The sequence below is a fragment of the Anolis carolinensis genome, chromosome 2 (genome assembly GCF_035594765.1).
Source record: "Anolis carolinensis isolate JA03-04 chromosome 2, rAnoCar3.1.pri, whole genome shotgun sequence".
NCBI classification, from domain to species: domain Eukaryota; kingdom Metazoa; phylum Chordata; class Lepidosauria; order Squamata; family Dactyloidae; genus Anolis; species Anolis carolinensis.
The window spans coordinates 24,011,085-24,032,744 of record NC_085842.1 but is presented as its reverse complement, the minus strand read 5'-3'; the positions used below and the strand labels follow the sequence as shown (position 1 = coordinate 24,032,744).

At 42.8% G+C, this 21,660-nt stretch overlaps 1 protein-coding gene across 1 annotated transcript; it reads left to right on the top strand.

Annotated features, from left to right (window-relative positions):
- The first annotated feature begins 57 nt into the window (after positions 1–57).
- Positions 58–19,418, top strand: LOC134297053 (zinc finger and SCAN domain-containing protein 2-like). Its single transcript, XM_062973595.1, has 4 exons — positions 58–5,199; positions 12,299–13,016; positions 14,352–14,445; positions 15,004–19,418. The coding sequence occupies exons 2-4, from the start codon at positions 12,366–12,368 to the stop codon at positions 16,398–16,400; spliced, it is 2,142 nt and encodes a 713-aa protein (XP_062829665.1). The 5' UTR covers positions 58–5,199; positions 12,299–12,365; the 3' UTR covers positions 16,401–19,418.
- Positions 19,419–21,660: the final 2,242 nt, after the last annotated feature.

Sequence of the window (21,660 nt, the reverse complement as noted above, 5' to 3'; positions counted from 1 at the left end):
AGAAGAGAAACTATATGCATGTTCCCACTGTGGGAGAAACTTTCCTGTGAGATCGTACCTCCTTGCATACAAGAGGATGCACACGGGAGAAAAACCACACAAATGCTCGCTTTGTGGGAAAGGGTTCAATCTTTTTGCCCACTGGAGGACCCACATGGGCGATAAGACCCATGCCTGCTTGTTTTGTGGGGAAAGTTTCAGCAGACAGTCCAACCTCAGTAGACATCCGAGGAGCCACACCGGAGAGAAACCGTACAGCTGTTTGGTGTGCGGTCGGAGCTTTAGTCACAAAGCACACATGATCAGACACTGGAAGATCCATACTGAAGAGAATCCCTATAAATGCTCCCACTGTGAGAAGAACTTCAATCAAAGCACCAGACTTGCTACCCACGAGAGAATCCACACAGGCGAGAAACCCTACGAGTGCCCGGTTTGTGGGAAGGGCTTTAATCACAAATCGGATTATATAATGCATGAGAGAAGCCACACTGGAGACAAGACCTATGCTTGTTCCATCTGCGGCAAAAGCTTCAGCGGGAGGTCCAACCTTTCTAGACATGAAAGAAGTCACACAGGAGAGAAGCCCCATCTCTGCTCCATTTGTGGGAAGGGCTTCTGCCATAAAACACACCTGCTTCAACATGAGAAAATCCATACAGGAGATAAAACCATACAAGTGCTCGGATTTTGGGGAAAGTTTCAAGCACCGGACAGACCTCATTGGCCACACGAGGTGCCATTCAGGGGCTAAACAGCATACCTGCGCACCTGCGGGCAAAACTTCAGCAGGAAATCAAACCTGGACAGACACAAAAGAACCCACACAGGTGAGAAACCCCATACGTGCTTGGTCTGCGGCAGAAGTTTCAGCCATAAAGCACATTTGATTCGACACGAGAGAATCCATACAGGGGAGAAGCCCTATCGATGTTCTCACTGCCGGAACAGGTTCAATCAGAGCTCAACCCTCATTGCTCATGAGAGAACTCACAGAGGAGAGAAGCTGGATGAATGATACCCGTGTTTGTGCATGAAACTCCAGTTTGGGACTGTCGAAACTCACTGTGAATTGACATTGTGTGTATAATGCTTTTGAAACCCCATATATTGCCCGAGACTGCCTTTTAGGAAAAGAAGTGCAACTTTTAAAAAAATGTAAATAAATGTTAGTAGGAAGTTATATTAGAAAAATGACTAGAAAACATGTGTCATTCTTGCTTAAAAGATAATAATTTAAAGATGAACAGAATGAAGAGTAGTACATATTCTGCATCTTGAAAACTAGAGCTGATAAGGGACCATTTTTGGAACCAGCAGTTCGAGTATACCCAGAAACAGATCTAATATTTGAGGCACCAAATTGTGTGTTGGCTAATGTAATTCTACAGTGTAGGTATATACCCAAAGTCAGTGGTTTCCATACTTTTGTCCACCAGTTGTTTTGGACATAACTCCCAAAAGCCCCAGCCAGCTTGCCTACAGTTAGGAATTTTGAGAGCTGAAGTCCAAAACATCTGGAAGACAAAGTTTCGGAATCACATAGACTTATGTCATAGCTGATTTGGGCAATATCTGCTGTCCTATTATCTGACAAAATGTCTCTAGGTTAAGAGCAGGTGAAAGAAGATTCAAGACCCTTAGTTCAGCCATAACCGTGTTTATCCCTCAAAGACTTTACCTCTCCTCATAAAGACTTTGCAATGAGAATCAGGAGGAGAGAAAATCTAAAATTCTTGTCAGTCAATAAATTCTTGTTTGATTCAACTATATAGTCTCTAATCTGTCCCCTGCACAGCCAGTTCACCTTCCAAATAATTAAGATAGCGTGGGGGCAGAATAGGGTGATTGTTGTTGTTATTAGAATCTTCTACTTTTCTATTATTCAGCCATGTGCTTAGCCTTTTCTTCTAATTCTATTTTTAATAGTCACATTAAGGTTTTAGAAGTTTTAATTAAATTGCTTTAGAAATATATAGTTGAAAAATGGCAATCTATTTGTAAATTTGTAAATTAAATTGGAAATCTGTTTGGGGCCGGGCTGTGGCGCAGGCTGGTAAACAGTTGCTGCAATATATCACTCTGACCGTGAGGTCATGAGTTCAAGGCCAGCCCGTGGCGGGGTGAGCACCCATCAATTAAAAATAAAATATAGCCCCTGCTCGTTGCTGACCTAGCAACCCGAAAGATAGTTACATCTATCAAGTAGGAAATAAGGTACCACTTATAAAAGTGGGGAGGCAAGTTTAATTAATTTACAACATTGGAATAAGGAAGTGAGGAAATGCCATCAGAGTGGATGATGAAGCAGCTGCTCCCCCCTGTGGCCAGTTAAATTGCCTCTGCGTCTGTCTGTCTGTTGTCTCTGTCTCGGTTCGATGTGTTTATAGGCATTGAATGTTTGCCCTATATGTACATAATGTGATCTGCCCTGAGTCCCCTTCGGTGTGAGAAGGGCGGAATATAAATACTGTAAATAATAATAATAATAATAATAATAATAATAATAATAATAATAATAATAACAACTTCCCATTTCACAGTTCCACCAAAGGTGGTTCCTTAGGTTAAACACCAACCCTGCAGAACACTGGCCAACATATATTTTGGAGCCTCAAACCTTAGCCTTGCTTCTGGGTATATTTGACCTGCTGATTCCAAAAATGGCACCAGTCTTCCCCTATCCGCTCTAGTTTTTGAAATAGAGAACACTTCCAATACCAGTTGCCATCTCCTTGCCCATAGAAAACCATGACTTAAGAAACTAGAGCTGGTCTAGCCAATACAGTTTTCTGAATCAGTGCCCCAAATAACCCCAGGAAGAGGCATTAAAACCAAGACACCAAGATTTCTCTCTCTCTTGGGCTCTGTTATCCATCTCGGAACAAAATAAATTTAAAGGGAAATTGGAAAAATAAATGTCAATATTGGTATATATCCACTAAATCCAAGTCCACTGATAGTGGGTTGAACACGGACACTAAACATATTACTACTAACATTGCCTGGGCTTGGCCCCATGTAAGCCGCCCCGAGTCCCTTTGGGGAGATGGGGCGAGATATAAAAATATTATTATTATTATTATTATTATTATTATTATTATTATTATTATTATTATTATTATTATTATTATTGCCCATGTCTATAGTTCCCAGTGAAGGTTGAGTATCTCTTATCCGAAATGTTTGGGACCAGAAGTGTTTTGAAGTTTTTTTCCCTAGTTTTTGGAACACTTGTCTTTGCTAATACCTACATACAGAGATATTTTGGAGCTGGGCCCTTTTATGTTTTATATACATGTCATTGTATGCATAGCCTAAAGGTCATGGTATGCACAATATTTTTAATGCTGTAATTTTGTACATGAGACAAAGTGTGTCAGTCACCCATGAGACAATTTTAAGTTTTGGAGAATTTTGAAAGTCCAGATAAAGGTGATTATCCTGTAACATACAACATTCCAAAAATTATTCATATGGTTATCTATTCATCTTGGGTTTAAGTAGTATCCTTTCTTATATCTTTGTTCCTTGGTAATACTGAACTTGTCACTCCATAACCTATACTTTAAGATTTTGCGTTTTTGTTACTCACACATGGTGTTTGTTTATTCATGGATATAGATGTCTGTCCATAAGCACTTGGTTTATTGCAGAAAAACACCCAAGCCCTTTCTACACTGCCATACAAAATCCGGACTATCTGCTTTGTACTGAATTATATGGCAGTGTAGACGGGGCCCTAGATGACCAACTGCATAGGATTAGGTTCAGGTTACTCTTAGGCCTTAACAGAGGTTAGTTGGGCTGAAACCAGCCACCTAGGGCTGCTTTGCAAGTCTCAAAACTTATACAGGAAATTGTTTGGTCTTAATGAGCGTTCAAAGCAATACAAACTGCAGAGGAGCATGAACTGATTGAAAAGTTGGCAGCCCCATATCTTTAAGTCTGGCTGATGGGAAGGAACCAGCTAGCTGGGGCTGCTTGTCAGGCTCTGGAACTTATACAGGAACTCATTTGCTCTTCGCTGTTCATTCAAAGCAAAGTGAAATGCAAAGGAGCAAGAGCTGATTGGCGAGTTGGCAATCCCATAGTTCTGAGAATGATTTTGATGGGCAGAAATCAACCAGCAGGGGCTACTTTTCAAGTGTCAGGAATGATATAGGAACCCATTTGCTCCTAGATGCACATTCAAAACAATAAAAATGCAGAGGAACAGGAGCCGATTGGAAAGTTGGCAACTCCTGAGTCTTAAGGCTGAATTTTGCTGGGTAGAAACCAGCTGACTGGAATTGCTTTTCAGGCCCTGGGGCTTATATAGAGTCAGCGTTGGAAGAGACCATAAGGGCAGTCCAATTCAATCCTCTGCCATGCAGGAAAACACAAAGCAGCCCTGACAGATGGCCATCCAGCCTGTTTAAAACCCTCAAGAGGAGACTCCGCCACACTCCAAGGCACTGTAGTCCACTATCAACCAGCTCATACTATCAAGATGGAATTTCTATTCGTGCAATTTAAACTTGTGCTAGTCTCCAAAATAAGCTTGTCACCTTCTCAATGTGACATCCTTTCAAAATATTTAAACATGGCAGACCTAATGCAGTTTGATACCAGTTTTAACTGCAGTGGCTCAATGCTATGGGATCATTGGTTGCATCTATGTTGTTTTGAGTGCTGGTGCCTCACCAAACTATATCTCCCAGGATTCTGTAGCACTGAGCCATGACAGTTAAAGGTAGTTCCAAACTGGATTAATTCGACAGTGTAGATGCACCCTTAGTCCAAGGCTCAAATCACTTACACCACTGCTTACGAAGCCATGCAGACAATAAATCCAGGTCAAATTTACAACATAATATAAAGTAATGGGAAATAAGCTGATGTATACATGTAATATTTTAAAAACTCGTGGAATTAAAATCCTGAAAAGCTTTGCAAGGCTAGAAGAATTTCCCTGCTGGAACTTGGGAGATGGGAAAGTTATTCTCCCTGGTGATTGACAGGTACCGTAGGACTCTCTCCTCTGAAACCCCCTCCTCTCCTCAAACCTGGATTGTCTAGGAAGTGGCTCTTGCTGGCCACCAAATCCCACCCACCTCCCCTCCCAAAATAACAAGGGAGGAGATTGAGAAAAAGGGAGCAACTCTTCCAGGAAGCTGCTTGAATTGTAGCCCAGCCTTGGAGACGTTTTGCAAGCAGGTGAGTGCAAACAAGAGGCAAGGAAAGAGGTGGGCCCTTCTTTAAGAAGGAGGCGAAGAGCAAAGAGTGGCAGGAAATCCCTGGAAGGAGGTGCCAGGAGGAAGCCCTCCTATTTCCCCCCTCAGTCCAGGAAAATATCCCTTTTCCTTCCCTCTTTTAAAAGGTAAGGCTTTGCAATCCATGGGGTTTGCTTTGGAGTCTCCTTATGGCTGGACTGGAGCTTGGAGAGGTGACAGCAGGAGGAGAGACAAATGACACTTTCTGTCTTCCTTCTTTCCTTCCTTTCTTACCACCTGCTTGCTTTGCTCAGAAGATCCTCAAGTTGTATCTTTTTCTAGCTTGCTACTTGGAAGGAAATCCTCCTTGAGTTTCCATTGGGTTTTATTGTTTTTGACTTCCTTTTGGATCAGCCTTGCCTACCTTGCAGCCTTGTTGGGCGCCCAGAAAGACAACCACAAAGCTCCTACGTCAGGCATGGGCCAACTTTAGCCCTGCAGGTGTTTTAGACTCCAACTCCCACGATTCCTAACAGTCCAAAACACCTGGAGGGCCAAAGTTTGACCATGCCTGTCCTACATCGTTGCCGATGTGTACCTTCAAGTCGTTTCCAACCTAAGACAACCCCCTCTTGGCAGGATTTGTTCAGGAGAGGCTTACCACTGCTTTCTTCTGTGGCTGAGAGAGTGTGGCTCACCCAAGGTCACCCACTGCATTTCCATGGCCAAGTGGGGATTTGAATTCGGCAGAAACCACTACATCATGCTGGATCTCATCCATTGGGCTTACTCCCAGGTACATTTACACTTACAGAACTGTATTTTTAATCCTTCGTTCCTGTACAGGCTTAGCTTGGTAGTGAGTCCCACTAATCCTAATGGACCTTATTTCCAAGTTGATATGTATCTGGCTGGAGCCCCTGGTAGACAAGCGGATTAAACCGCTGAGTTACTGAACTTGCTGACTGAAAGGTTGGCGGTTCGAATCCGGTGAGAGGAGTGAGCTCCCACTATTAGCCCCAGCTTCTGCCAACCTAGCAGTTTGAAAACATGCAAATGTGAGTAGATCAATAGGTACCGCTTCTGTGGGAAGATAACGGCGCTCCATGTAGTCATGCTGGCCATTTGGCCTAGGAGGTGCCTATGGACAACACTGACTCTTCGGCTTAGAAATGCAGATGAGCACCAGAGTCGGACATGACTAGACTTAATGCCAGGGAAAACCTTTACCTTTTTATGTATCTGGCTATTAATAATATTGCAGTTCTATTAGAGCTGGTGTCCTCCAATGGCCACAGCATTGAAATTGAGGACATGTAGGGTGCATTTATGCAGTCATGACCTTGGAGATGTCTATGGAAAACGCTGGCTCTTCGGCTTAGAAATGGAAATGAGCACCAACCCCCAGAGTTGGACATGACTAAACTTAATGTCAGAGGAAAACCTTTACCTTTTTAAGGTGCATCTGCATTGTAAAATTAATGCAGTTTTGCGGCACTTGAGCCGTCATGACTCCTATGGACTTATGAAAGTTATAGTTTTCAGGGATATTCAGCCATCTCTGCCAGAGAGTTTTGGTGCCTTGCCAAACTCCCAACTTCCTAGATTCTATAGCTGTTAAACTGCATTAATCCAACACTGTAGATTCACCGAGAGGCTGCATTTTGATACAGGTTTAGCTTGGTAGCAAGTCCCACTGAACCTAATGGGCCTTATTTCTAAGTAGATGTGTATAGGACTATGAACAAAATTTGGAATTCATATTAGAACCAGTGTCTTTAATAAGCTAAAGTTTCGGATTGTATGCTTTCAGATTCTAATTTCAGCTCTCAGCCTTATGGATTTTATTAAAACTTTGTTTTAACTGCTATAAGTCACCAGAGAAAAATGTAGTATATTTATTATTATTATTATTTTATTGTATGACACAGCAAACAAGATAGACATGCTGGATTTCGTATCACAAAATCACAAGTCGAACACTTCCCAAGTGTCTAGGACTGTGTGATGTATTTTCGGATGATGCGTGCAGATCCCAGCAGGGTGGCCTTTTGCAGTTGGCAGATCGTGATTTTGTCAATGTCTATTGTTTCCAAATGCCGGCTGAGATCTTTTGGAACGGCACCCAATGTGCCACCTGCACTGGTTTCTGCCAGAGTCTTTGAAGTTCAATCTTGAGGTCCTGAGCTTTTCCTGTTGTTTTTCGTCAATGCGACTGTCACCTGGGATGGCAACATCAATGATCCAAACCTTTTTCTTTTCCACAACTGTGATGTCTGGTGTGTTGTGTTCCAGAACTTTGTCAGTCTGGATTCGGAAGTCCCACAGTATCTTTGCATGCTCATTTTCCAATACTTTTGCAGGTTTGTGATCCCACCAGTTCTTTTCTGCTGGAAGGTGGTACTTGAGGCATAAGTTCCAATGAATCATTTGGGCCACATAGTTGTGCCTCTGTTTGTAGTCTGTCTGTGCGATTTTCTTATAGCAGCTGAGGAGATGATCAATGGTTTCGTCAGTTTCCTTGCACAGTCTGTATTTTGGGTCATCAGCTGGTTTTTCGATCTTGGCCTTAATTGCATTTGTCCTGATGGCTTGCTCCTGGGCTGCAAGGATCAGGCCTTCTGTCTCCTTCTTCAGGGTCCCATTCGTGAGCCAGAGCCAGGTCTTCTCCTTGTCAGCTTTTCTTTCAATTTTGTCAAGGAACTTTCCATGCAATGTTTTGTTGTGCCAGCTGTCAGCTCTAGTTTGTAGTGTGGTTTTCTTGTACTGGTTTTTTGTCTGCTGTGCTTTATTATTTTTACCTGGGAGAATACCTTTCTATGAATTCTTAAATCTTCCAGCAGGAGTTTATGGTCAACGTCTGCTGGAAACTGAATATAGAATTGTATTGGATAACCTAAAGAGTCCTAGAGAGATTTTATTTTATCAAATCTGTGAATAAACAACCCCACACATGTCAGAATTTGAAATGTGGAGGTGTGGCAATGTTGTTGCCAGTGTTGTTATATATTCAGCTAAAGAGCTATTCACATTTTGCAGCTAAGCCTGCCTTGCAGGGTTGTTGTGCACATTTAAAGGGAGAATGGGGAATTTATTCTAAAGTTCTCGGAGACTGGGACAAAATATATTTATTGCATGCTTTCGTAGTGTTGACCAGTTTGGCGTAGTGGTCTGAGCATTGGACTAAGACTCTGGAGACTTATTTATTTTTTTATTTACAGCATTTATATTCCGACCTTCTCACCCCGAAGGGGACTCAGGGTGGATCACATTACACATATAGGCAAACATTCAATGCCTTTTAACATAGAACAAAGATAAACAAACATAGGCTCCGAGCGGCCTCGAACTCATGACCTCCTGGTCAGAGTGATTCATTGCAGTTAATTGCAGCTGGCTTGCTCTCCTGCCTGCGCCACAGCCCGGACTTGGGTTTAATTCCCCACTTGGTCATGGAAACTTATTGGGTGACATTGCGTGAGTCACACTCTCTCAGCCTCAGAGGAAGACAAAGGGAAATCCGCTCTGTACAAATTGTGCCAAGAAAACCATGTGATAGGATTGCCTTAGGCCGGGTTATCATAGATCAGAAGTGACCTGAAGGCACACAGCAACAACAATTGTGATTAAGGAACTTTGTGAGTGTTATGTGATCATTATTACAAGAAAAAACAGAGATAGTTAGGAACTGCTTGTGCATATGTGTGTCGCCAAACATATTTTTAAAGAAGGGGGCAAATTAAATTTTGCAAGAATTCCATTTAAAAGCCCCTTTCACTCTTTTCTTTGACTAAGACCAAAATACAGCTCCTGGTTTAAGGAAACAAGCAAAGGCAAGGAAGGTTGCCAGTTTACCAAGGAAACAAACTGGCTTGGCTGGTTGGTTTGCTTTCATGCTACTTGCCATCAGTGGAAAGGGACTTGACCGGTTTCCCCCCATCTCTGTTAGTTTCCTTCTGTTAAAAAAATAAAGCTGCACACATCAGGCAAATAAGCTTTTGGCCTGGCTTATGTCCCAAGCTTACCCAAAACAACCATGTTCTTTGTTTCCTCTTAGCTTGTCCAGATGCCGTTTCTATGAAAGAGAGACGCTAAGTAAGTGGTCTTACGTTCAGTGGGATTTATTGTTTTTGGAAGCAGTCTTGGGTCCCACTCTGGGAAAAAGATAGCATAGAAATAAATAAAAATAATAAATTAAAGCATTGTTCTGTGCGTTCTAGGCTGAGAGAATACACACACACACACACACACACACAAAAGCCATGAAAAATATATGCATATATTCCACTTTTTCTCAAGTTGAAAATATAGTATATACTAGCTGTGCCCGGCCACGCCTTGCTGTGGTGAAGTATGGTGGTATGGGAAATAAAGTATTGAGGAATTGGTGGTAGTTAAAGTAAAGGGTAAAGGTTTTCTCCTGACATTAAGTCCAGTTGTGTCTGACTGCACACTGAAGTGGATTATATGGCAGTGTGGAGTCAAGATAATCCAGTTCAAAGCAGATAATATAAGATTATAAATGGGTTATATAGCTGTGTGGAAGGGCCTTGAGTCTACACTGCCATATAATCCAGTTCAAATCTGATAATCTGTATTTTATAGGCAGTGTGGAAGAGGCCTAAGTGAGGCCTAACTCTGCCTGTCCCCTGGGCTGAGTGGGTTGCTAGGAGACCAAGTGGGCAAAGCTTAGCCTTTTAACTGGCAGCAATTGGATAAAAACAATTATTCCTCTCCCTCTAATTAGGACTTTATTTTTCTTTTCTTTTTGTTGTATGAACGTAGAGGCATGGATGAGGGGTTGTGCTGCCAAGTTTAGTGTTTCTGGGATGTGTGGTTTTGTTGTTTTGTCCTAGGCCGAAATTTCATTGCCCTTTTATATATATAGATTACCTGGCATTGCTTAGATGTCAGAGGGGCGGCTGCTTGCCTGATTTCTCTCTTCTCCAGCTCTAAGAGGCTTAGTCAGAATGTCTCATTGACAGCAGTCTCGCAACCATGGCTCTGTTTGTGGATCTTTCTTTTCTTCTTCCATTTCCTTCATATACCTTCTCCCTACCATCTTCCTTCCTTCCTTTCTTTCTTTTTCATCACACACTTTCCCCCTCCCTTCCCTTCCTTTCACTTCTTTCCTTTCCTCACTTCTTTTTCTTTCTTCCCTGTTTTCCTTCATAGAATCATAGTTGGAAGAGACCTCATGGGCCATCCAGTCCAACTCCATTCTGCTAAGAAGCAGGAGAATCGCATTCAGAACACCCCAGAGAGATAGCCCTCCAGCCTCTGCTTAAAAGCCTCCAAAGAAGGAGCCTCCACCACAGTCCGGGGGAGAGAGTTCCACTGCTTAACAGCCCTCACAGTGAGGAAGTTCTTCCTAATGTTCAGGTGGAATCTCCTTTCCTGTAGTTTGAAGCCATTGTCCCAGGTCCTAGTCTCCAGGGCAGCAGAAAACACACTTGCTGACTTTTCTTTACTTATTTATACATGACCATCATGTCTCCTCTCAGCCTTCTTTTCTGCAGGCTAAACATGCCCAGCTCTTTAAGCTTGTTCTCCAAACCCTTGATCTTTTTAGTCATCCTCCTGGACACATTCCAGCTTGTCAACATCTCCCTTCAATTGCAGTGCCCAGAATGGGACACAGTGTGATTCCAGGTATTCCAAGACGGAATAGAGGGGTAGAATGACTTCCCTGGATCTGGACACTAGACTCCTGTTTATGCAGGGAAGAATCCCATTGGCTTTTTCTGCCACATCACATTGTTAGGTCATGTTTAACTTGTTGCCCACGAGGACTCCAAGATCTTTTTCTCACATACTGCTTTTTCACAGGACCCCCCCCCACCACCACCACCACCACCATTCTGTATCTTTGTATTTCATTTTTTCTGCCTAAGTGGAGTATCTTGCATTTGTCCTTGTTGAACTTCATTTTGTTAGTTTCGGCCCATCTCTCTAGTCTGTTAAGATCGTTTTGAATTCTGCTCCTGTCTTCTGGAGTGTTGGCTATCCCTCCCAGTTTGGTGTCGTCTGCAAACTTGATGATCGTGCCTTCTAACCCTTCATCAAAGTCATTAATAAAAACGCTGGACGGAACCCTGTGGCATCTCTTCTCTTTCTTTGCTCCCCTCCCCTCATACTATTTCTTCCTTCTCTTTCTTCCTTCCTGCCCTTCCTTTCCTTTTTTTCCTTTCTTCTTTCCAAAGTCTCACATGGCAACATGGCTTTTTTGTGAGTCTTGTCTTCCTTCTTTCCCCCATATACACTTTTCATCTTTCTTCACAGAGGGCCACTTTACACAGCAACAGCCTTTGTGTTACAAACAGACAGACAGACAGAGAGACAGTAAACATAGAGGTTTACCCTTGACATTAAGTCTAGTCGAGTCCGACTCTATGGGGTGGTGGTCATCTCCATTTCTAAGCCGAAGAGCCAGCATTGTCCATAAACACCACCTAGGTCATGTGGCCAGCATGACTGCATGATAGCCCACTGTGCCACCGTGGCCCCATTAGACAGACCAATATTTATAACTACAGTAAAGTCTCACTTATCCAACATAAACGGGCCGGCAGAATGTTGGATAAGCAAATATGTTGGATAATAAGGAGAGGTTAAGGAAAAGCCTATTAAACAGCAGATTAGGTTATGATTTTACAAATTAAGCACCAAAACATCATGTTATACAACAAATTTGACAGAAAAAGTAGTTCAATACGCAGCAATGCTATGTAGTAATTAGTGTATTTACTAATTTAGCACCAAAATATCACAATGTATTGAAAACATTGACTACAAAAATGCGTTGGATAATCCAGAATGTTGGATAAGCGAGTGTTGGATAAGTGAGACTCTACTGTATATACTGTATATCATTATGGTTTCCCACTTTTATGGAATCCCAGAAAATGTGAAGAGCTAACTTTGATCCCCTACCATAGCTATTCATTCTAAGCCCAAAATGTTTAAGGTGTTATGGAAAGACAGGGCTTTAAATTGTATAACTCCTTTTCTGTTCATTGTAAAGAGATGCTAGTGAGGTCTCCTAAGTCAAGGGCCAACACAACTTGACCAACCATTTCTTTTGTGCTTTTTTCTACTTCCAGGTCAAAATTTTCCGGCAAGATAAAAATAGAGGCACAGAACACAGCCCAGCAAGTTCTGGGGGAGAAAATGGAAGAACAGAGACGAGACCGCAAAGTGGAGCCACTTGTGAGATTTCTTCCTGGCGTTGATCCATCCCAAATAAAACAGGAGGCAGATGAGGAACTGCACCAGGATGCTCACTGCCAGGATTTTCAGGCCACAAGTGGTTCAGATATAAACAAATCCCAGCTGCCTGGATATGAAAATGAGGATAATAGAACATTTTTCTCAGCACTATTGAAGGATGTGGCTACCAATGCCAACCACAGACATGATTCCAGGGGACCATCAAAGTCCCAGATACTCCTGGGAAAAGTCCAGAAGGCCTCTGCAAAGCTGAGTTCTTCTAGGAAAGAGAGAGAAGCAGTCGAAAATAAAGACAGAAATGGCTTGGAGAAGCTGAGCCAGCGTTTCAGGACGTTTGGCTATGAGGAGGCCATTGGGCCGCGGGGGGTATTTGGGCACCTCCAAGACCTTTGCCATCAATGGCTGAAGCCGGAGAGTCACACGAAGGAGGAGGTTTTGGAGCTGGTGGTTCTGGAGCAGTTTATGGCGATCCTTCCAGTGGGAATGCAGAACTGGGTGAGGGAGGACGAGCCGAGGACTTGTGCCGAAGCTGTGGCCCTAGCAGAAGACTTCTTGCTTTGGAAAGAGGAGGTGGAAATACGGGAACAACAGGTGAATGAATGTTGTCTTGCATGAAAGAGTAGACAGGGCTGATGCTTCTTTTAGGTTCTTTCGGGAGGGACTAAACACTTGCTATTCATCACTCTATTCAAAGAAGGTTGTGGTTCCTCTTTAAAATAAGAGTTATCAAAGAGTTTGGAGTCCCCGATGGCACAGCGGATTAAACCTCTGAGCTGCTGAACTTGCTGACCTAAAGGTCAGAGGTTCAAATCTGGGGAGCAGTGTGAGCTCCTGCTTTTATCCCCAGCTTCTGCCAACCTAGCATTTCAAAACATGCAAATGTGAGTAGATCAATAGGTACCACTCAAACAGGAAGGTAACGGTGCTCCATGCAGTCATGCTGGCCACCTGATTTTGGAGGTGTCAACAGACAATGTCAGCTCTTTGGCTTAGAAATGGAGATGAGCACCAACCCTCAGAGTCGAACACGACTAGACTTAATGTCAGAGGGAAACCTTTATTTTTTATCAAAGAGTTAACCCAGGTTTTTGGTATTTATGTTTTGACTAAACTTTTTAGACATATACATGACTATATAGGGTAACATATGCACCCCACTCTTGATATAGAGGGATTACATTAGAAGTCTGCCTCCTGTCTAGTGGTGAGTGTATTTTGGAAAGTTTTGAATTGGAAAAATGTCTAGAACCCATTGGAAAATTCGTCAGAGGCTGCTTCAACAGGTTTATTTTGCCATAGGTTTACCAAACAGTACTCAATAAGGATGTCATTGTCAGTATTTTATAGCATGACTATATATAGTCTCTAGGTTAAAAAGAGGAAAAAGGAAGGCTCTGAATAATGAATGTATTAAACTCAGCACAAAGTAATGAGCCATATCCATTAACTGAATTATATAGTAAAGGTAAAGGTTTCCCCTGACGTTAAGTCCAGTCGTGACCGACTCTGAGGGTTGGTGCTCATCTCCATTTCTAAGCCGAAGAGCCGGCGTTGTCCATAGACATCTCCAAGGTCATGTGGCCGGCATGACTGCATGGAGCGCCATTACCTTCCCGCCGGAGTGGTACCTATTGATCTACTCACATTTGCATGTTTTCAAACTGCTAGGTTGGCAGGAGCTGGGGCTAACAGTGAGCGCTTATTCCGCTCCTGGGATTTGAACCTGGGACCTTTCGGTCTGCAAGTTCAGCAGCTCAGCGCTTTAACACACTGTGCCACCAGTATACAGTAATAAACTGTATACATGCATACAGATGCTTCCACAGAATAATCTGCTTTTAAAAAGGTAAAATGTTGTGGGTTTTACAGGCTGATTAATAATTTGATCATTTCAATTACTCTTAATTGCCATGGATTGTTTTTCAGAGGGCAGAGCTGTTCCAGAGTGAAGACTTTCCCCCCAAAACGGAGCCCTTCCTGGAGACAGAGCCAAAAGGTGTTGGGAAGATCCATATCCAAGGTAAGGTTGTGTTAGGCCCTTACTGGCTCTATAGCAAGCATGGGCAAACTTTGGCCCTCCAGGTGCTTTGGACTTGAACTCCCACAATTCCTAACAGCCAACTGCAGGGCCGAAGTTTGCCCATGCCTGATTATAAAGTGACTTCTGTATAGAGAAACGAAGATTAAGAGGAGGGGACATGATCGACATATTTACATAATTGATGTCATATTGAGGAAAGGTCAAGGTTGTTTCTATTGCTCCAGAAACTTGGAGCCACAAATTCAAACTACAGGGAAATATTAGAAAAAGCTTCTTGATGGTACTTTGCAATGGTGGAACAGACTGCCTGGGAGTGTTTCCTTCTTTGGAGGTTTTTAAACAAAGACTGTATGGCCATCTGCCAGGAGTGCTTTGATTGAGTCTTCCTATATGGCAGAAGGTGGATAGATTGAAGGATAGATTGGATGGCTCTAGGGATCTCTTCCAAACCTTGATTCTGTCATTCTATGATCCTATGTGTTTTATTTCTGTCTCCACAAAAGGGCGAAGCTCATGTTATAATTCTTTTTCCTTCAGGTGGTGACCAAGTGATTGAGAATGAAAACAAGCCTTCCAAGCCAGATGCTTTTAAGCAGATGGAACTTGCTCAGGTTTCTTTTGATGAAACCAACTGGGATATTTTCACTTTTCCTCAAATGGCAAACATACCAAAAAGTCAGCAAGAGACGCAGAGGACCAAAGGGAGTGTCCCAGACGAAGGAGAAGGAGAAATACATTCTTGGGAAAATGATGGTGATACAATTTTACACAAAAACACCTTCCAAGACACATCACATAGAGATAATATTAGGAACAGCACTGACTGTGTGAAAAGCTTGATACAAACCCACAACCTTCTTAAGTGTCAGAAAACAGAAAATGAAAACAAGCCACACCAGTATAAGGATGTCAGGGATAACATCACAATAGGAGAGGTGCCATATATGGATTTTGGGACCAGTTTGGATCCAAAAAGTCAACTAAATAATCCGCTTACATTTCCAACAGGAGAGAAACCATATACGAGTTTGGATCCAAAAACTCAACCAAATAATCCGATTACATTTCCAACAGGAGAGAAACCATATACATGTTCTGACTGTGGTCACCTTTTCAGCCAGAGTAGAAATCTTACTGGAGACAGCCTTTATATCTGTCCCAACTGTGGCAAAAGTTTTATTTCTAGTTCTGTGCTTGGAAGTCCAAAAATGGAGCACAAAAAAGAGAAACCATCTACCCATGCTGAGAGTGAAAAAGGATCCTCTGATATTCAAACGGGAGAGAAACCGTATATGTGCACAGACTGTGGCAAAACCTTCAGCTTTAGGTCGAGCCTTGTTCGCCACCAGCGACTTCACACTGGAGAAAAGCCTTATAAATGTCTGGATTGCGGGAAGCATTTCAGCCAGAGTTCAAACCTTCTGAATCACCAGAGAATCCACACTGGAGAGAAACCCTACAGCTGCGTGGATTGCGGCAAATCCTTTAGCAATAGCTCGAGTCTCACGTCTCACGAGAGAACCCACAGAGGGGAAAAGCCCTATAAGTGCTCCAGCTGTGGCAAGAACTTTAGTTGCCATTCGGTGCTTCGGATCCACAAGCGGATTCACACTGGCGAGAAGCCCTACGAATGCCTGGACTGTGGTAAAAGCTTCAGCCGGAGAGAATTCCTCATCGGCCACCAGAGAACTCATACGGGGGAGAAGCCTTATGAATGTTTAGAGTGTGGGAAAAGCTTCAGCCAGCGGTCGAACCTTATTAATCATCAGAGAAGCCACACGGGAGAGAAACCCTTCGAGTGTTTACATTGTGGGAAACGGTTCAGCCATAAGGCGTCCCTTTTTAAACACGAGAGGACCCACGGTCAGAGCCCAACGGTGGGAAAGGATTCAGCCAGAGTTCAAACAGCTCTGAATGTGGTAGAACACGCATAAGAAATGAAACCAAGGTGTATCTACATTGGAGAATGATTGCTGTTTGATACCACTTTAACACCATAGCCGAATTCTATGGGATTCTGTGGTTTTTAGTTTTACTTTCTCTTTAGCCTTCTCTGCCAAAGAATGCTAGTGTCTCACTAAACGACAACTCCTAGGTTTCCATAACAAGGAGTTATGGCAGTTAAAGTAGTGCTGAACTGCATTCATTCTCCAGTGTAGATGCACCCCATATCTCATAGGGTCATCAGAGGATGTTTTCCCATCGTGTAGAAGAATCCACCCAAGACTAAAACTTGCTTCCATTGAGAGTCTTGTAATTTTGGGGTTGTGTGTTTTCCAGGCTGTATGCCTATGTTACAGAAGTATTCTCTCCTGACGTTTCGCCCACATCTATGGCAGGCATCCTCAGAGGTTGTGAGGCATGTACCTTCCATCCTCTGAGGATGCCTGCCATAGATGTGGGTGAAACATCAGGAGAGAATACTTCTGGAACATGGCCATACAGCCAGGAAAAACACACAACAACCCTGTGATTCTGGCCATGAAAGCCTTTGACAACATTATTGCAATTTTGTTCAGAGAACCAGCATGGCAGGGTGGTTTGAGCCTTGTACCACAAATCGAGTCCAGGCTTCAATTCACCGCTCAGCTATGGAAATCTGTTGGGTAACCTGTTTAGGTGGGATAGCTGCATGATTTATAGTTTCCCAATCATGCCTTCCCAGGAAATTCTGGACACTGGACTGAATGTCTCAGAGGAAAACATTTATTTATTGTGTCAGAAGCAAATTGAGAATACAGGTATAATGTATTTAAAAATCCACTAGAGAAGCCTCCCCGCAGGATAGGAACACATCCGGACGTCCCCTGGGCAACGTCTTTGTAGACAGCTGATTCTCTCACACCAGAAGCAACTTGCAGTATTCAAAGGCAAGTAGAAACAAATACAACAGAGTACTTATCTGCAGAGTATAACTGCAGCTTGTTCTGCTCACTGTTTAGAAAAACTCATTGATTTAGTCTTAATCCAAACTCAGGAGGCTTTTCATTTTGACACGTTGCGCTATATACAGATATACACACTCAGATCAGGATCCCCTGATTTGCAGTCAGTGAGCAATATACAGCAATATACTCACGGCGTAGGCAACAGACACAGTAAAAAACACACACAAGCAAGAGATATCGGCAAGAGTTCATGGCAATAGAGTAAGCATTTCCTGCTTTCTTTTATACCCATTTGTTGTCCCATCATCAGCTAGGGATAAATAAATGATGCAACTGTTTGTCATGAATGTCACGTGGTCATGACACAGCTTTTCAGTATGTCCCTTAGATAATACATCACTACCTATTTAATCATTCTACAGGTGTGTGACCACGTGTCCATCAGAACTGTATTTTCCACAGTCAAATCCCTGCCAATACATTTCTAGCTAACCACACATTTTCTATCTAAACCTGGGATGAATCACATGCTCTCAGTCCCAGAAAACCCATGATAGCTTTATGGTCATCTTAAATTGGGAATGGTTTGAAGGCACACACCGACAACAAACCTTTCTTCAACCTGGGAAATTCTATAAGGAAGAGAACTCGCACAGATGACAGATTGGGAGAAGGCAGAATTGAATGATAGGATATGTCTCCCATTATGTTGCAAATTCTCAGATAAGAACACTGTTGCTTTGTTTGTTCAAGTGACATTATTTGTGCAGAAGAGGGAGGTACTCTGTCAGTGTGGGGAAAGATTTTCAGAAGTTTAAAAAAATGTATAGGAAACAGGAACACGGCAAGAACTAGATATGATCAGTTGGGGCGGTATCTGTACTGCTTTTGGGGGTGAAAAAGTGGAATGAAAAGAGTGGAACTATCTTGGTACCAGGAGCACTTTGTGTAGGAGAATTTTGTTGCAACCTTTAGTGTTTATGCCTTCAAAATTACAGTGTGACCCATATATCTGTGTGGGATATCTTCCAGGACTCTGTGTGGATGCTCTTTGAAGTAGATTACACTGGTTGAAATTTAAAGGAATGGGACTCCCAGTATGTTGAAGTAAAATTCCAGTAGCTATGTGTTGTCGAAGGACAGAGGAGCACCAAGGACAGCTAATGACTCTGAACAAAGGATGCCCTCCAGGCAAGAGACAAACCTTTCCAATGCTAATTAGGGTGATTAATTGCAACATTAACGCTGGCTTCCAGCTGACAAAGGACTCTTATCACACCCTGGACTCTCCACAGATATATATTTACCTTCCTTGCCTAGTTTCTCCATGCCTCACAACCTCTGAGGATGCCTGCCATAGATGTGGCTGAAACGTCAGGAGAGAATACTTCTGGAACATGGCCACACAGCCCGAAAGACATACAACATTCCAGTAGCTCTTTGTACTTCCCCTGGAGTAGCAGAAATCAAATAAATTGTGACAGGAAACCAAGAGTTAGACAACTTTAATTGGCTTTTATAAAAATGCAGTCAATCAGTATATGTTTGTTATTACTCGAAGCCAATGTTTATTAATGAGAGGCTATCTTTAATCAGTAGGTGATGATCTAAAGGCAATTTAATTTCGCAGGGGGATGGGGAAAAAGGGGGTTATCTGCCCTGTCCAATGAATACAGTTTAATACCATTTTAACTGCCATAGATCAATGCTGTGAGATTTAGGATTTGTAGTTTGATGAGTCACCAGATTTCCTTGTCATAAAAGGCTAAAAGCAGTGGTTCTGAACTTGTGGGTCCCCAGGTGTTTTGGCCTACCAGTTTATCAGCTGTTATGATTTCTGGGAGCTGAAGGCCAAAACATCTGGGGACCCACAGGTTGAGAACCACTGGGCTAAAGATTGTGTAAAACTACAACTCTCAGGATTCCATAGCATTGAGGAGTTGCAGTTAAAGTGGTTATCAGACTGCATTCATTTTACAGTGCCAATCCACCCCTGATTTTGGCTCTGGTGCAATATTGTTAATGGAATTAAAGGGAACTCATTAAAAGCTTTCTTTCTGATGAGTTTTAGCATTTTGTTTATTGGGGTGCTTCTTCATAGTCCAAAAAATATCAATGGTCTAAAGGCATGATAAGTTTCGGCCTAGACTGCTATCAATATGCGGACGACACCCAATTCCTTCTGCGCTTGGAGCCTGGAGCAATGTCAATACCAGACAATTTCACCTTATGTCTGGAGGCTCTGTCGAACTGGCTACGTGCTAGTAGACTGAAGGTGAACCCGGCGAAGACTGAGATTCTCTGGCATGGCCGCTCGACTGGTCTGACCCATTTGCTACCCACCTTCAATGGTGCTGCCCTATCTCCTTCGCCTACCGTTAAGAGCCTGGGTGTCGTTTTGGATTTGCAGCTGACAATGGAAGCTCAGGTCGCTGCTGCCAGCAAACAGGCCTTTTTCCACCTACGACAAGCGAGGCAACTGGCACCCTATCTATCTGATGAGGCTCTGGCAACAGTCATCCATGCCACGGTCACGTCTAGGCTGGACTATTGCAACGCCCTGTATGTTGGCCTTCCGATGTTCACGACCCGAAAGCTCCGTATTGTTCAGAATGCGGCAGCCAGGCTACTCAGAAGAACACCCATGAAATGCCATATAACACCAGTGCTGCAGCATCTGCATTGGCTTCCAACTGATTACCGTGGTCTATATAAGATGCTAGTTCTGACCTTTAAAACTATTTACGGCCAGGGCCCATCATACCTTGGGGGCCGTCTCTCCTTCTCCCATCATCGGAGGTCGCAACGACCATCCCAACGAGACTTACTTTATGTACCGGGTCCTAGAGAAGTGCACTTGGAAAGGACCAGACGCAGAGCTTTTTCTGTTTCTGCCCCTGCCTTATGGAATGCCTTGCTGCCCTAGATGAGAGCCATGCATGAGTTAGGGCCTTTTACCCTAGTACTCAAGACCTGGCTCTTTACTAGAGCTTTTAATCTATGTTAATTTTATCAATATTTGTATGTATATATTTTTATCCTTTACAATTTTATCTTGTAAATCGCCTAGAGCATCGTGGATGGAGGGCGATTAATAAGTAATTAAATGATGATGATGATGATAAAACATACATGATAAGGAATATGAAGCTGTTGAGATGTTGTTGGACTATTTATTTATTTCCATCATTTCTATCCTGCCCTTCTCACCCGAAGGGACTCAGGGCGGCTTACAAAACTGGCAAAATTAGATGCCAATACACAGCAATACAAAAGAATAAAAACATAAGCAGTTAAATACATATTTAAAACAATACAGAATACTTGAGCCATTCATCCACAGAACCTTGTACATAAACCTTAGTCCAGACCGAGTCGAAGCCAACAAAACTTATTCTTTGAACACTTGCTCGCATAGCCAGGTCTTCACTTTCTACAACTCTTCTTACTACAACTTACTACAACTCTTCTTGGTTCTACCCAGTTTAGCCTAAGAACCTTAGCTAGAAAGAATTGGGAAAAATGCCAGTCATAAGTCATAAAGTTTCTCTGGAAGTTTTTAAGCAGAGGTTGGATGGCCATCAGTCAGGGGTGCTTTGATTGGGTATTCCTGCATGGCAGAATGGGGTTGGACTGAATGGCCCTTGGGGGTCTCTTGCAACTCTAGGATTCTATGGTTCTATAAATTTAAGAAAAAATTCATCAGGATAGTCTTCCAGACATGTTCCTGGGTAATTTAGAAGATTCATGATCATAAATGCAACTGGGTAACTTCCTCCCATTTCATTATGTTAGAAAAATCAGTATCTGTTTAATTTCTGGATCTGTTATTCAGCTCTGCTTTTTAGTGGTGGTTGTTCAGAATAATACTTAACACCAGGATTTCTCAACGTGGTGTCTGCTTATATGTGTTAGATTATAATTCCCATTAAGGAGCCCCCGGTGGTGCAGTGGATTAAACTGCTGAGCTGCTGAACTTGCTGACCAAAGGGTTGCAGGTTCGAATCTGGGGAACGGAGTGAGCTCCCACTGTTAGCCCTAGCTTCTGCCAACCTAGAGGTCGAAAACAAGCAAATGTGAATAGATCAATAGGTACCGCTCCGGCAGGAAGATAACAGTGCTCCATGCAGTCATGCCGGCCACATAACCTTGGAGGTGTCTATGGACAACGCTGGCTCTTCAGGTTAGAAATGGAGATGAGCACCAACCCCCAGAGTCTGATTTAATGTCAGGGGAAAATCTTTACCTTTACCTTACAATTTCCATTATTCATCAACTATTTAGGAAGAGTCAGTTTGTGGAAGGC

Bases quoted from the DNA above. Each gene is read 5' to 3' on its own strand.
- LOC134297053 (XM_062973595.1), top strand. From the start codon at position 12,366: ATGGAAGAACAGAGACGAGACCGCAAAGTGGAGCCACTTGTGAGATTT. The intron at 13,017-14,351 runs GTGAATGAATGT...ATTGTTTTTCAG, and splicing joins TGGAAATACGGGAACAACAG to AGGGCAGAGCTGTTCCAGAG. The intron at 14,446-15,003 runs GTAAGGTTGTGT...TTTTTCCTTCAG, and splicing joins TGGGAAGATCCATATCCAAG to GTGGTGACCAAGTGATTGAG.